The 17,100-nt window shown below is 31.9% G+C and overlaps 3 protein-coding genes and 1 long non-coding RNA gene across 5 annotated transcripts; 2 read left to right on the forward strand and 2 right to left on the reverse strand.

Annotated features, from left to right (window-relative positions):
• MEF7 (Tetratricopeptide repeat (TPR)-like superfamily protein) lies at window positions 1-3,747 on the reverse strand. The gene has a single exon (XM_020378760.3). It carries the CDS (start codon window positions 3,596-3,598, stop codon window positions 506-508), a length of 3,093 nt encoding a protein of 1,030 aa, XP_020234349.1. The 5' UTR covers window positions 3,599-3,747; the 3' UTR covers window positions 1-505.
• Window positions 3,748-4,360: 613 nt separating this feature from the next.
• Window positions 4,361-5,217, forward strand: LOC109814361 (uncharacterized). Its single transcript, XM_020378770.3, has 3 exons — window positions 4,361-4,580; window positions 4,694-4,763; window positions 4,911-5,217. The coding sequence occupies exons 1-3, from the start codon at window positions 4,448-4,450 to the stop codon at window positions 5,053-5,055; spliced, it is 348 nt and encodes a 115-aa protein (XP_020234359.1). The 5' UTR covers window positions 4,361-4,447; the 3' UTR covers window positions 5,056-5,217.
• On the reverse strand, window positions 4,910-9,927 carry LOC109814322 (SNF1-related protein kinase regulatory subunit beta-2). Of its 2 annotated transcripts, none has more exons than XM_020378725.3 (5): window positions 9,410-9,927; window positions 9,081-9,241; window positions 8,332-8,504; window positions 8,071-8,233; window positions 4,910-6,753 (listed from the first exon to the last, which is right to left on the reverse strand). In XM_020378725.3, the coding sequence occupies exons 1-5, from the start codon at window positions 9,411-9,413 to the stop codon at window positions 6,430-6,432; spliced, it is 825 nt and encodes a 274-aa protein (XP_020234314.1). In that variant the 5' UTR covers window positions 9,414-9,927; the 3' UTR covers window positions 4,910-6,429. The 2 variants fall into 2 exon arrangements, with proteins under 2 accessions (XP_020234314.1, XP_020234315.1); XM_020378726.3 differs by having other exon boundaries at window positions 9,081-9,359; window positions 9,437-9,923.
• Window positions 9,928-10,999: 1,072 nt separating this feature from the next.
• On the forward strand, window positions 11,000-13,288 carry LOC114916902 (uncharacterized). Its single transcript, XR_003805562.2, has 3 exons — window positions 11,000-11,518; window positions 12,294-12,360; window positions 13,014-13,288. It is a non-coding gene; the product is annotated as an uncharacterized LOC114916902 (long non-coding RNA).
• The last annotated feature ends 3,812 nt before the right edge of the window (window positions 13,289-17,100 follow it).

The following is a 17,100-nucleotide window of genomic DNA, read 5'->3' on the forward strand; positions in this document are numbered from 1 at the left end:
TTGGGTATAAAAAATTCATCATTTTTATATCCATCTTTTAGGACTTGGTTAAAAGTTACAGAAAGGAGACATGTATAAAAAAATTAACACAATTGAATTCAGGTAGGAAAAACAAGACAATTCATAAAGCAGTGTACCTAACTAAACTTTTTTCCCACAATATTCTTTTCTTTCCAACTGCGCTTCGCAGTACTGCATGTATCCAATCTGTTTTATAGTTTGATAACTGACTAATTCGTAAGTTAAGTCACAGTTTCCAAAATGGCACCTATATACATCTTAGTGGGACTTCCAGAGTCCAGACATATGGTTCCTCTTTTATCTCCATGTTCCATTTTCCCCTCCATACTTATTCCTTCTCTTTTCTTCACTATTTAACATCTCTTACATTCGGGAATAGCACTTGAAAATGCCAACCAAATTTCCTCGTAGCCGAAGTATAGAGCAATCCTAGGCAATATTCCCATATTTTTACACCAAAGAAACTATAAATATTTAGAATTAGTCACCAATAGTCTCCACAAGAACATATGGCACCATCAAAATGGTGGAATCTATTTGAATCTCGTAAAATTATCTGTCGATTAACAATCTTTGATATGTATTTGAAAGCAGTGTGACAGTCACCGCAAACCCGTAGGTTCTTCATTATCCTAATTGGTAGCTCAGATTTACGAGTGAGAACAAAAGCAATTGCTAGTTTCTCACTATGATAGCTGAGGAGCTCTTCTTTGTTTTCTAGCTCCAGATCATAGAGTGCATATTTGGTTTCAGGCACATATCCTGCGTCCCTTATTTTGTTCATTATCTCCTTGAGTTTTTCATAGATATGTTCCTTTTCTGGGTGTGTTTGATCTCCAGCCACAAACACATGAACTCCATCCTTCATGTTGACCCAACTACACCCAGCTTCTTTCTTCGCTGCTGCATTCCTCATCGCCAACCTAGCCTCTGCCACATCTTCCCATTTTCCACCAGCAGCATGCATGTTAGAAAGAAGCACATAGTTCACAGCGTTCTGCGGCTCTAACTCAATAAGCATCTTGGCAGCCATCCGCCCTAGCTCTGAATTTCGGCTATTAGCTCGACAACATGCTCCTAAAATTGTTCTCCAAATGAGGGCATTAGGATCCATTGGCATTGTTTTTATAAAGTCCTGTATCTTATTAACATCACCTGCCCGCCCAAGGAGGTCCACCATACAAGAGAAGTGCTCTATTCTAGGAGCTAGTCCATATACTTCACCCATTGATTTGAAATGCTTAAATCCTTCATCAACTAACCCTACATGACTACAGGCCGATAGGACCCCAACAAAGGTTACCTGATCTGGCAATTGGCCATGCTGTTTCATCTGTGTAAAAAGCTGTAGTGCTTTTCCTCCATGTCCATGGCGTGCGTAGCCAGAAATCATTGAATTCCAAGAATATATGTTCCTCAACGGCATCAATTCAAAGAACCTCGATGCATAATCTATCTTTCCACATTTTGCATACATGTCAACTAGTGCACTACCAACAACAACTTCAGATTCTAAACAAGCTCTTATAGCACATGCATGAACTTCCATACCACGCTCTAATGTTGCAACTGAAGCACAGGCACTAAGAACAGTGGCAAGCGTGAAAACATCCAATCTTTGGCCCGTTTGCATCATAAACCATACCAAATCCATGGCCTTATGCAGGATGCCATTATGTATATATCCAGAAATCATTGAATTCCAACTGACTTCATCTCTTCGCTCGGACATTCTAGAAAAGATTATCTCACAGTCCTCCATCTGCTCACATTTTCCATAGAAAGCTAGAAGCGTATTCTCAATAGCATTGTCATCAGCAACAGAGTATTTTAAGATTAAAGCATGAATTTGACGGCCCAGTTCAAGAAGAGAAAGAGAAGAAACTGCAGCTAAAATATTTATAAATGTTACTCTGTTGAGTTTGCATCCTGCTTGCATCATCTCCAGGAAATATCTTACAGCCTGTAAAACTGATGCCTCTGAAGTTGCTAGTGCACCAATAAAAGAATTCCAAGAAACTTGGTCATACTCTGACATTAGAAAGAAAACTTTCTGACAGTCATCCATATATTCAGTTTCAGCATATAATGTTAGAAGAGCATTTGAAACTGAAACATCCAAATCAAGCCCGCATTTGATCCCTTGACTGTGTATCTGTCGTCCTAACATGATCCAACCCAAACTTGCACATGAACTCAAAGTACTAATAACTGAGAATTTTGAGGGCACCATTCCCTTTCTCCTCATTGTATGGAAACAGGCCACTGCTTCCTCAAATTGCCCGTTGTGGTCAAGGCCAGAGATCATAGAGTTCCATGAGACAGTATCTTTATTGGGCATGAGTTGAAAAATAGACCAAGCATTACCAATGGCATCACATTTTGCATACATATTGACAAGTGCATTTCCAATCAAAATCCAGGCATCAACCAAGGCATTGCGAATCAGATAAGCATGAACCTCTTGACCTTTTCTCTTCCCTTCCCTTAAATTTGAAAATTCAGTGAAACCACTTAAAAGAACCGCATAAGATACTGCATTTATTTCAACTAAATCTTTCATTTCCTTGAATATCTTAGCCGCTTCTTCACCCCGGTGCTGCCTTGCCAATCCAACCATTAACCCATTCATAGTCACTGCATTACGATCACACATCTGCTCAAAAATCAGTTTAGCATAATCTATTAAACCATACCTCGCAAACCCACTGACCAATGCACTACCCACATACAGATCTTGTACAAAGCTAGATTTTTCAATCCTGGCCACCATCTGCTCAAGCAAAGTCAGTCCACAGTCAACCAGAGAGCATGCAACAGTTACTAAGCTACAGAAGGTATATTCATTAGGCCTGCAGGTAAGTTCTGTAGCTTCCCTTTGCATGCTTGAAAATAGCTTAAAAGCAGAAATTGCATCTCCCCTACGACAATAAACCGAAATGATAGAATTCCAGGATGCAGAAGTTTTGTTTTTTATTTCATCAAAAACACGACGAGCATCATCAATGGAAGCCGAGCAATGTGAATACATGGAGATGAGCACATTAGACAACACCATGTCTGAAGCATATGGAGATTTGGAAACTAAGCCATGAATCTCCATCCCGAGTTTAAGCTTAGTTGGACCAAGCTCTTGGCATGCTCGAAGAGCACTACCAATAGCATAGTGGTTTGGTAAAAGACCAGCTGAAATGATCCCCTTGAATAGCATACATGCCTCATGAGGCATGGCATTTTGTGCATACCCAGAAATCAAACAAGACCAAGAAACGAGGTTCTTATGTGGCATTTCATCGAACAGCTTATGTGCTGAAAGCAAGTTGCCAACTCTAACATATATGTTGATAAGAGTATTACACCAGAAAACATCATTGGTAAGGCCAGTTTTGTAGATCTGTAAATGAAGATGATGGGCATCTTCTAATCTACGAGAATCTTTGTATCGATGATATTCCAAATTAAAAGGTGAAGGTGGAGATTGGAGGTGGTGGTGCGAAGAGTTGTAGTGATGTAGCAACTTCTCTGGCAAAGCTAAAGGGGTGGAATTGTGTAACAATCGCCTGTAGCAGAGTATCATGCTTTTCACAACTCTACCTTTGCACCATTTAACCGTCAATCACAGTGATCATATCGAAGTTAAAAAGTTGCTGCCATTGCAAAACTAATTTTTTCTAGCTTTGCTCACATCGCTCAAATATTTGTGGCACAATTTATTTATTTTTATTTGTTAGTACTAGTTTTTAAATCTCAACTTTTAAAGTTAAATAATTCAATTTTTTTTAATTATTACTACTTTAATCCCTTAATAAGTATAATATTTTTAAAAAAAGTCTCTAACTAAGTATTGTCAAATTTTTAATGTAATATTCATGATTATTTTTTATTTATATTCTTTGTAATATTTTTTTTAAACTTGTTACTAGTTTATATTTCTTTTATCAGAAAAATTAGTCACAAAATTAGATTTGTAAAATTATTATTCATTTTATTTACTTATCTTATTTTATATAAAAATAATTTAAGACAACATTTATTATAAAATGAAAAAATATATAACATATATTAAAAATATTTATCTACTATAAAAATTTTATTTAAACAAGGGCCGGTGAGAGTCTAACACTTGTGATAAGAAATTACAAATTTTGTGAGTGTTTTGTTCTGTTTGAAGTTTCTCTCTTATAATTTAATAATAAAATCTATTAAAAAGAATTATATTAAAATGATAGTAAAAAAAAATATTAGAAAGAAAATATGAGAGAAATGTTGTCTCTCATTTCTCATTTATCATATAATGAATAAAAGAAGTGGCTGCATGGAGGCCAGGTCATGAGTTGGTGAGATAAGGGTAGGATCCACATGAAGGAGAGAACATATGTGATGGATTTGAGATCACATTGGTGCAGCACACAAACATCAACATAACATGGCTGCCAAACTCACTCTATCTTCTCCCCTTGCCTTCACAACTTCTTTTCTGCCTAAATCACCATCATTTTCTCCACCTTTGTGCCCCCCCACAACTAATGTTCTTTCAGTCAAAGTTCATGCTCAATTAGGTAACACTAACATGCTTCAATTTTATGTAATTAGCTATTATCATGTTTCCCGTTCACATGAATTAAATGAGGTTGAGATGATAAACTTAGGAATATGGCTCTGCTCCTATTAGGTGGTGGAGATGAACAAGCCAAGAAAGGAGGCAAGAAGAAATTCATAACCAGAGAGGAAGAACCACAACAGTAACAATTCCCGGATTTCACTTCACAACTTTATTTTTTTCCGTTTCCTTGATTTTATGGTCACGTTTGTTTTCCAAAGCTTTTCTAGCTAACGTGTTTTTTGAATAATAGGCTCAAGAAGTTTATTTTTTTTTGTGTGTGGTGCAGGTATTGGCAGACAGCAGGAGAAAGGGAAGGAGAGAATCCCATGAAGACCCCTCTTCCTTACATTATCATATTTGGTATGTCAACTCCTTTTGTAATCTTGGCCATTGCTTTTGCAAATGGTTGGATTAAGGTACCTGTTCGATGAGTACATTGACAACACTTCGTTGTCTACTCCTCATATGTTAATTCTCACGAATTTTATGCACTATAGTTCTCAAACTTCATCAGATAATTTCTTTACTTTTTCACATATGTACGGACATACGTTATGTTAAGGCTCGTTTTAATGAACAAGAGTTCGGTTTAATGATGTTTCTTGTTTAGGAGAAAATATGATCTTATTAGCAATATTCAGACGTGTAATGGAACAGCTGTACTTAATAATAAAATACGACCGTCGACACTGATCAATCTGTTATTCTTATAGATAGAAATTTGTGCAAGTGAAACTAGCAATTTAACATCTTCTATGGCATTTCAACCAATATTGAAAAAATAGGTTAGTCCCATGTATCAGTTGTAGAAAGTGGTGGAAACCAGAGGACACTTGCCACATAAAGGTGTCAAATTTGGCTATTTCACTTCTATATATTTATCCTCTGTTTTTTTTTTTTTTTTTTTTTAATAATAATTTTAGTTACTGTGTCTATATTATTAGTATCAAATATTTACCTGAATAGACGAACCAGAAATATAAGCTAAATTTGTGCACTTTAAAGATTGAGGAAGGTGATGTCGGACTTTTCCAACACTTCCTCCTCTGCTTATGTGTTTGATAGAATATGCAAGATTCTATCTTAAAACCAATTAGTCAGAGAATTGAAATAGACGAAGTGAGACTTTTCAATCACTATTTTTGACTTAAAAGCTTGATCGATCACTATTAATTAAATCTTCTTTTTCAAACACTTATTTTTATTATCGAAACTTAAAATCTTCTTTTTTTTTATTATCGAAACTTGAACTCTAAATTTTGTTTAAGTGATCCAAACACATCACTCGGACCAACATACCAACACCATGTTACTATCTGTCCCTTTTTTAAAAGCATTTAGATGGCTATTAGCCTATTAATGTATGTTCAACCATCGGAATAAGCCATAGTTTAGAACCGGGGCATTTTCCATTTGAAAATGGGTCGGTTTCAGAGGTTGATGACATTGTATGAGAGCACAACAGAGAAAACGAGAAGAAAGATGATAGCTCATTAGTGTCAGGCATCATATGCTACAGAGTAACCATTGCATCTTCATCACAGCAAGTGCAGTAATCGCATTCAATTCCAAAACATAAGACCTTGTAAGAAAGGAAACTACTATGAATATGTATTGTATATGTTGACTACTGATTGCCAGAATAAAATAATATTCCCTTAAGGTTTTTACATGGAAAGCAATATTTCATTTACCTACTCCAATCAATTTTCTACACATTAGATTAACGACCTTAACATATGTTCTCATAAAGACAACTTAAACGAGGCAAGTTCAGTAGCAGACAAAAATGATAATATGCTTCATCATCTTTCCCTGCGCAGGGACTTGTACAGTTCCGTAGTAATATATTTTTGTTGAAACTTAAAAGTTGATCGTAGTGCCACAAATTGATCCCTATCAGTTTTATGTATGTATAGATGATTCAGTTCCAGATGTGTGGGCCTAGGGACAAGTCGAGTATTTGTGGATGAAGGCTCATGTCCTATTGCCACTGGTAGATTTGGTGGTAATTCTGGTGGGGGCTTGCTGAACTCCTCTTCATTTAAGTATGTGTTATCATAACTCGATGGTGGTGACGGAGGATCTTCAAAATCGGATAACTTTGCAAGTATTTCTGGGATATAATCCTGTAAAGATGGTAAATCATGAAGCTAGGTGAGCCTATCTTTAAGAAATAAAGAGAAATGATGTTCGAATACTAATTACTATAAGCATACAGAAAATAACGTTAAAAACGCATGCCGTTTCCATAAATATATCAGATTTTGGAGGAAAAGTAGGGGAGGATAACCATTTATAGATGAATTGCAAGAGTTGAAGGGGTTATAAATTATGACCATATTTTGGGATGTTATTTCGCTCTATACACTTAAGAATAAGAGCAATACATGCTGATGAGTGAACAAAGTTTTCTAGCAATGGATAGAAGACTAGTGAAATCAATGTAAACTAGCAAAGTTACAATCCAACACTCTGAACTTGCAAATGTATTCTAGTTCATATTGCTCATATGCTCTCAAAACGTCCGCCACAGAAGTAATTATACTTCAGTTGGGGATAGACCATCGTTTAAGAGGAAATTAAGGACAAGGTATATTATCATCACCATGTACAACTATAATCATCTTTCGGCTTTAAGGTAATTTCAGTTTTAAAAACACGGTGTATCACCATGTGTACAAATCTATGTGCACATTTTTTTCAGTGCACATACATTTAAAATGTGTTAAAAGTAACTTGGCTCTTTTAATTATTACGAAATATAATTAGTTGTTCTGTTGCATATTAGACCAAAAAAAAAAAGATGTATGTGCACTGTGTACAAAGAGGGGTGTTATTTGGAAATCCAAAATTTGCAAACACTCACATGTCTCACATGCATTTAACTTGCGATTCGCAACCACAATTGTAACTACAATGTAAAAAGATTTTCAACTCAATACAACTACTGTTATAGTCGCATAAGTAGTATTCTCCCACAACTTCACAATGTCAAATATTACAATGTAATCACAATTGCAGTTGCGATCGTAATTTAGAAATATCACACATCTTATTTCTCCCTATCTCTTTCTTATAATCACATTACATCACCAATCATTTAAATAACTTCTCTCTTTCTATCTCTCTCAAGATGTTTATACATTAAGGTGTCTAAAAAAACAATAATGTGTACCAAATAATTGTTGCAAGAACAATATTATTAGTCCTTTTCACTAGACCCAATCCTCCATCGGGAGTCGTTGTACATTTTTAAAAAACATACGCAGCTAATCAGCAAGACATGCCCTTAGTATACACTTAAAGTACTGCTAAACAAATATTGTCCTTAGGCATAACTGCATAAGTAAACATGGACTCAAAATAAAGCGAAACTGTCAACTGAATTGATGGTCGTTTTAATGATTATTGTAAAAGATAACACATGTGAAGAATGAAATTACCTGCAAATCCAATATGTTGTAGCCATAGCCTGAATCATCAGAAGCCGAAGGGAACTCGGGAGCATGTGTCAAGTAGCCATCTACAATGAAACGGTAATGATAGATACCTATCGGGAGTGTTTTAACAATGACAAAATTTTGACCTACTCTTTGCAGGGGCTCCCTGACAGTACAAGGCAAAAGTTTATCACACCATATAATGAAGAAGTTAAAACAAGTGTATGTAGTTGGAATTCAAAAGTATATGCAGCAGATGGTTACGTGGTCTCCCAGTTGTCCCATGATCCTGCAACAGCAACATTCGTGGCTGCATGGTTCCATGTGATCCTTACATTTTTCAACCTTTCATGAATCACAGATTCTACATATCCATTTTGTGGCAGCAGGGGTTGCACTAACGCTGCAGATCCATGCATGCCAACCACAGGAACGACCTTGAAAACAGCCATTTCAAATTTGGTGTTTCAACGTAGAAGTTCATTGTGTTGTGCCCCTCAACATATTTATTGTCACACTAGCTCTTTGTTATAACTTCTAAATTCTTCATCATATTAAAAACATTACTGTCCATCCTTGTTGTAATTGCATAAATTTTTGTTTATATTACCTCAGAGTGAACTAATGTTGCAATAGCCCTATAACAATTCCCTATAAGACCAGCAGTTTTTCCCATATAAATGGTTAACAAAAGTAGTATTCAAGAAAATAAATCCACCTTAAATTTCTATCACTTGAAAGATTACTCTGATCTTAGCCTTATCACCAAAAAAAAATCCGATTTTGATTGTACCATCCTATAAATCACTATTAAACCGGAAAAGCAGTCTACAGAAGGCTGAGAAGCATCCAACTTTCATAATTTAACATCAAAATACTGAAACCCATCATACACACTTTATAAAACTTTAATATCAAACACAGCCTATCCCTTTTTTTTTTTTTGAGACAAAAGAAAAGAACCCATAATTTTTTTTCAATAAAAAATTAACAAAGGATCATCTAACTCTGACCTGGGGTTGTATGAGCAACGGATCTGTGAATCCATTGGTATTGAGAAAAAGCGCTTGAGGTGGCAGAAAATTCATGTCTTGTTCGTGCTCATAGTTCTCTTCATCTTTTTTAACTCCAGAAGTGCCTTCACCATCCTTTCCTCTGCTGTTACTTCCCATCACTGAAAGTTGAAGAAACCCAAATTTTGATGGTAATAATCACTACTATCCTCAGAATCAAAACACCATACACAAACTCCAACTCAGAAAGAGAGTAGGGTAGATATCCATGATGCTCAGCTGCGAGACAGCACGAATCCATTAGATAGAGAAAAAAGAATCAGGCATACCCATTTCAGTGCATAAATAGAACAAACCCTTGAAAGCAAACCAGGAATTGACTCAAGGTAGAAGAGTGGCATTGTTGTTATAGAAAGGTTTTTTGTTTTTATTTATTTTTTTAATATTTGAGGAGCCTCTCACTCTTTCTCTCTCTCTCTCTGAGGATGCCACTTTTCCCTGCCTTAAAGCAACTGAACAAATATACAGAGTTTTATTCTCCAATGAATTTGGAAGATTCCGCTGTGGACTAATTATTACGAGTCTGGTTTAAAGGAGAATGTTCCCCTGCTATCAGGAACAACCAAACACTGTCTAATGAAACTGTGCATACTTTTTGCATAGGTTCTTGTCCTTGTGCTGCTCCATTAAATTAAACTAATTTCTCTTTGTAAACTACAGAATATTGGTTCGGTACTATAATGGGTTACAGTTACACCACCTAAACAAACTTGTTTTCAGCGTAATGGAATTGAAGTCAAAAGCTTGTGGAAAAGTGAAAGGACTTGTGAAAGGCAAAGGTTCCAAGTTGCTACTACTTGTATCTAACTAAACTCATAAAATAGCATCTTCAAAATAAAATAAATCATAAATTTGCATTGTGCTTCCGGTCTATACAGGAAAGCATGAGTTGTTGATTGAATTTGACATGTTAACTTTGTCTTTTTTTCTATTTTGTTTGGAGCTTCTTGTCTTGCATAATAAAGTTTAATCATTTCAATACTAGTGCCCTTCTTTTGTCAATAACAAGAGTCCTGCAAACCCATCACATAAACAAAAAAAATACGAGGGAAAAGAACAACCTTGCTCTTCCTCATGGTTCGATATAGAAAATGATGTGTTACTAAATCAATAATTTCCATGAAAACAAGTTAGTATAAAGATTTAAGTTGGATCTTAATTAATAATATTGTAAAAAAAATCAATAATTTCTATTATTTCAATCCTATTGTTAATTTAGTGTAACATACACAATTCCATACGAGGAATAAATTAATTTTTGTTGCAAACTCAACGCTATTGCATATTCATATTTGTATGTTGTGATTTTTTAATTTATTTTAATTACAGGTAGTGACTGATAAGCTATTTTATATTATATAGTACATGGTATGAGATAAACAATGCATGAATAGGGCTTTCTTGTATTACAATTCACTAGGCTCTTGTTATCGAATCCAACGACGGTTTTATCTTTTTCTAACGCGTCTGCTCCCTTGAAACGAACAAGAAATTGCGCCAACAGGTGATGACAAAACACTTTTTGGAGGATTATGGTTTTGTGTTAGAGCATCCTTTTTTAATGGAAGTTACAATACACTTAGTTGGAGGGTGGCTGCGTATATAAATTTCGTAGCTGTACCACATAATTATATTAAAGTCCCTTGAATCCTCAAAATAGAGTATTTTGATGTATAAGGGAAAAAACATGTACGTTAGGGGAATAAGAAAAATTAACTATAATTATTTTCAAGATTGTTTAATACGTCAAAATCATGAATTCATGTTGTATTATTAAATTAAGGATTATTTCACTCCAACACGTTTTAAACAAAAACTCACTTTCAAGGGACATTTTCTAATGTATAATAAAGAAGAAGAAGAAAAAATTAACCAAGGGTTTCGTTTTCTACCCTTCTCGAATATTCTCCCACAGGGTCATTAACATTGATGCATCCTATAAAGTATATATGCTTAAGTGAAGGGGTGCCAAACCCAAAATAAATTCTCCCACGACCAAAAGTAGATACTTGCATATCTTTTCCATTATACATATGCTTTTGCGAATTTAAGATGCAACAATAGCATCCCAAGATTCCAAAGTTGAAAGAAGCATGTGAAAAGCTAAGTTAAAGCATCAATAGATTCTTGTTTAGGCCTTTTGGAGTTATACAAGTAGCTTGATGAATTCCACTAAACTTTACCGTGGCTAAGTCCCCGAAGTATCTATATCTATCTTCCCATGTGGTGTGTTTTATATTTCCAAAAGGAGTGAGCATAATAGGTACTAATTGAGCATGTCTTAATCCACTAAAGCTCGTGAGAGAAAATTATGGGGGAAGTGGGCATCTCCTTTTCAGCATCCAATCAACCATAACAAGCTCAAAATAAAACAGACGGTACCCTATGCCCTATTTTAATATTTTCACTGTTCCTTGCTAGGTGTCGACTAAACATTATACTAAAATAATCTAACAAGGATCACCATGCATCTTTAAATCAAAAGAGGTGGAGATCAAGGAGAACTACAGAATCATAGTGCAAACGTTAAGCTTTCTTAAATTTGTTACTAGATAGTTATGCTAGCATAGTTTTGGCTACTGTTTGATGCATAATTCCATGATGGACAGTAATATATTCTGTCGTTTTATTCTTTCACTTTTTTTTTTAATAAAAGTTTAAATTAGGAAAAATTACACACTCTTGCAATATGAGAGAATATCACCTAGCTCAACGAGGTTTGTCATTAAATTTATCATCGCCTATCAAGAATTGAACCCAAGTCACAAGTAGTGTGAGTAGAAAATTTGAACTCTTATTTTACAGTTTTGCACCCTTATTTCTTTCTTAAAGATACAATAATCGCCTTATATTCATCCATCAATACTTGTATGTCATTAATGCTATTCTTTTTACATATTATCATGGTCATGGTCATATCCTTATATTCTCTTTCTCTTTATTTATTTATTTATTTATTTATTTTTCTAATTTTCTCTCATCATCTTTCAATTGAAAATAAATGTTCATGTAAATATTACACATCTTATAGAAAAGAATTAATCATTCTTCAATTTTTTTTTAAAAAATTTGGTTATAAACTAATATTCTTTTATTATTGAAATGATAGAGAAGAGATAACATTATCAAAGAATCAATATTTTTTTTTTGTAGGTAATAACTGAAGTCGCAATAAATGTCATTTTGATTTGAGATTTAATTAAAGGTTCTTTTGAAGGAGGTATGTCCACTAATAAATATTTTAATGATCTTAAGATGTGTCAAACTTACATCATATTACAACAAGAAAATTGTCATATAGTGATACAATGCATGTCACTAAAAAGTACTTTTACCCATATAATAAATATAATATGTTAGTATATTATCAAAAAATGTTATAGTGACATACAAAATATATATATTATTAAATCTTATTCAAAATCAATACTAAAATTATATATAACTATATGTCAAATATATATATATATATATATATATATATATATATATATATATATATATATATATATATATATATATATATATATATATATATATACGTATATTGTATCATATATCTATAATGACATTTTTACGTACGTCATTATGTATAACATTTCTTGTATTGTAATGAACACAAGTTTAAATTAAGCTATTTATATCAACGGGCATGAATATATTACTATCCAACTTTCCAAATACTAAAATATAAAAGAAATCACTATAACTAAGTTGTGAGGGAATTACATTAATAAAAATATATTCAACTCGATGTCTTAAAACACTACATTAAATATATAGATCGTTATCACATGATATATTCGTTACTCTACATATTTATTTCTGCTGAATATAAAACTTTTTTCATTCACACACTTGTTCCTCCAACAGGAAAAAAGATGGCCAAGTGAGTTCAGAGCATAAACAATTTTATTTCTTTTATTGTGGGTACATCAACATGACTTGTATGGCTATGTTGAGTGTAAGGGAGATATTTGCTCTTCTGAGATGACGCGTCAAATACATGAACCACCAAAAGATCAGTGAAGAGTTATATTTACTAATTTCTCTTGGTAAAATAGAAGAGTTATATTTTATTTTAGAGGGTTACTAATTTGGCTGGTGATGCATATTCAATGATCAATAATAATAAATAAATAAAAAGGAAAATACGCCAAAGCATCATTATCTTGTCTTATGGAATAAGCACCTTAAATTGCTGTCAGCTTCCTGGCAAAGTCATCAAATTTATTTTATTTTATATTCTCTCTCTTTAGGTTAATTTATTGATAAAGTCTTCAAGGGGCATTTGCATCCTAAAGAAAAATATGTCAGGATTGAAATAAAATATGGTTTCGCAATTTGCACTATGAGATGGGTCAAATAATAATATAAAAAAATTCTGATCGTGATTGCCGAGACAACAAATACGAACTAACCATATGATAAAGCAAGTGAGTTGCTGACTGAAAATAATTGTCCATAGCCACAAAGGGTTGGTTTATTGTATTATACAAATGAAAGTACATTAAGCCCAAACAGCTTCAATTTTTGTAGCCGAGCCATTGAGGCCTCGACCCGGTTTGTGATTCTCTTTCTTGGATATTAATTGGGCTGGGCCCAGTAAATGATGGATCACAGAACCTTTTAAACATGTCTTGGGCCCTATGTCTTCATCTCAAATAGAAACGTATCCGAATTCCACATTAAATTTTCTGGTATCGGCATAGCATACTAAAATAGGGGGAGGGGGTACTTCTCCTTCTCATTACTCATGGACCACCCTTTGTGATTTTACATCTTCTACAACCACCCCATTCATTTTTTTTAATATTTTTTTTTAACTCTGGCTCCATAATTATCATTTATCTTATTCTTTTTGTAATAGCAAGGAAACCATCTTATTGCATGTTTGCATGAGTTTCACAATGAGAAATAATCAACTATATTTTTATGATAAAAATAAAACAACAAAGAATTATTTTTAGGTATCACCATGATTAAAGTCACTTCAACACAGTTAGAACATAAATAATTTTTTTATAGAAAAAAAAATTACCTCAAATGAAAGAGATATATGTTGACTTTTAAAAAAAAAATTAGTGACCATTTTTTGCTTTAAAAAATTAATAATAAATTTTTATGTTTTTACTGGTGAGCTTAAAACTTAAGGTTTTAGTAATTTTATTCTTAGGTCGATTTGGCAATGATTTTGGGAATAAAATTGATCTTCAGTTGTTAGTAAATATATAGATATATACTATTAGACAACTTATATGAATTGAAAAACCTTTTTGTATAAATTGATTGAGTAGACGAAAATGGTAGTTGGTCACCTATTGTGAAACCAACTTTGCTTCATTATAGAAGCTAGATCTAGCACACAAGTTTCTTGTGTATTTAGACATAGCTGGCTTGTTTGGGTCTTTGGTTCAAACTTTAATAAAACCAGAGCAACACCTTATCTCTTTTTGCTGACAATGTTGCAGTTAATTTTAACTTTGGTTATTTATCCTAAAACCAAAAACAAAGAAACGAATCAAATGTCCTTGTGTAGCTTTTATGACTTTCTTTTGAGTAAGACACTGTTTACTCCATTCTTAATTCATCAACAACCTCACTGTTAAATATTGAAATAGTCCAAGTATTGGGTGTCCCACAATAGTGTCGTTTGATGCTTTTTATTCCAAATTTGGTGGCTCGGCCTTTAATTATTGCGAGGATGAGAGTGACAACAATGTATCAACAAATGCAAAACATAATTTATTTATCTTTCAACAATTATGGAGCCCTTTTCACAAGGAAATAAAATGTTTGAACTAGTTTATTGGAACATTGAGCCAAACTTGTCACAACTGGAAAAGATTTTGGTCTTTATAAATGATTTGGCCTCCAATAATAATTTTAACGTGTCCTCAAGAGAAGTGCCGTCATTAATATTACGCAAAAACATGATTTAAAATATAGATATTAGATAGGGAGTCTTGCACATGTGCTACATTTTTGCCAATGGATATTTGGGTCGCATTACGGTGCCCTTAAGTGTATCTACGGATCATAATTTGATTTATACTTAGTAGGCATCTAAAGAAAATCAATAATGGCTAATATTTATAGCTATTAATTGTATGTTTGGTTTATTGTAAAAAGTTCTTAATTGGACGTTGAACATAAAATAACCAATTATCTTTTCTCATTTTTTTTCTTTAGAATGAGAGAATCTCTATCTACACAAATTCAAATGACATTTTAAATATGTACTAAATAAGTTGTAGCATAAACATAATAAATTATTAACAAAAATAAATAATAAAAAGTGGGTATGAAATGATTCAATAAGTATGACTCAATTAGCAGTACATACTAAACTTATCAAAAAGTTAGATGTTAGATGTTACACACATATACACACATTATATATAATAAAGTTAGATGTTATCCTATTTATTATTTTTTTTTGTTTTTGGATTTTTTTTATAATTATTTTAATATTAAACTATTTTATTTTATTAATTTGTGAAAAATAAAAATGCTATTTATTTTAATAAACACTACGAAATAAATTACTAGAGACATTCTTTTTTTGAGCTCAATAGCAAAATATTTCATTTTATTGAATATGAACACCGACACTGAAATTATATATAGATTAGAATTTCAGAATACATTTTTTTTAAATACAAGTGTAATTCACCGGTCTTGAATCCCTCCAGTTGTCAATTGTCATTGTCCAAAATGTATAATAATAATTATAGATCCTTGAGATATTTTAAAAAGAAATGACCTTTTAAGAGAATTTCAGTGCATTTTTTCTTAAAAAACAAACATTTCAGCATCTAGTCAGAAATCAAATGTTATAATAATTTCTTTTTTATTTGTTGTCTTTTTCTAGCTCATATGTAATCATTAAAAAATTGAATGATATAGATTTATTTAAATACAAATTTAAGAGTACTTAATTTAAAAAATTATACTAAAAAAGCATTTCTTACTTTTAATAAAAAAATATAAACCCAATTTCAACTTGTATTCAAATATATTTATAATAAAATTTAAATTTATGATCGAACTATTATAAAATAATCACATTAAAATATCAAAAGAAAACTATTTCTTTTAAATGTTTTTGTTTTTGTTGCCTGTCTTTTCAGTTTCAACTTTCAACAATTTTATTAAAGTCCCACGTCATAAAGTATAAATAAATGTTAAATTATACCTTTATTTTAATTTTAAATGTACGTGGCATTAATTTTCCCATTGAATTAAACTAACACGGAAATTATCTGTTAATAATAAAATAATATAAAATTTATAATAATTATCTTAAATGAGATTTTTTAAACAAAAATGTTATAAAATATTTTTAAAAGAAAGAGTATTTTTTTTTTGAAAAAAATATTCTTCAATTACAATTTTTTTTAATAGCTATACTTCAATAAATTTATTCTTAATAGTTTTTCTCTAACAAAAATACTTTTAAGCATTTTTCTTAATCTCCTATTTCTTTTTATCTGTTATTTTCATCTTTATTTATAAATTAAATAACAATATTTTTAATTTTTTTTATTATAAAAATAATTTTATATATTATAAAATATTTATTTTTATGTATTCAAAATATATGTTTAACTAAAAATAATAAAAAATAAAGGACGATTGACAGTGTAATTCTTTTACACTTACAAGCATAAAAAAATAAAGTATTGTATTAATTACTAATTTTTATACATCATTAAATTTTCGTCAAGTTTATTTATATATAAATAAATGTATTCATTGATTTATTAAACATATAAATTATATTTATCAATAAAAATGTCATCTTTTATCTTATAAATAGTTATTAAATATAATATTTCGTCCAAACTCAAATAAAGTTAAACAATTTTGACGTATGATGATCTAAATATAAAAGAAATGTAACTAATTTTAACGATAGTATCTGAAAAAATACCTTAACTTAATTAAAATTATATTT

Source organism: Cajanus cajan, chromosome 9 (assembly GCF_000230855.2).
Source record: "Cajanus cajan strain Asha chromosome 9, NIPB_CcT2T_4, whole genome shotgun sequence".
In the NCBI taxonomy this organism is placed as follows: Eukaryota; Viridiplantae; Streptophyta; class Magnoliopsida; order Fabales; family Fabaceae; genus Cajanus; species Cajanus cajan.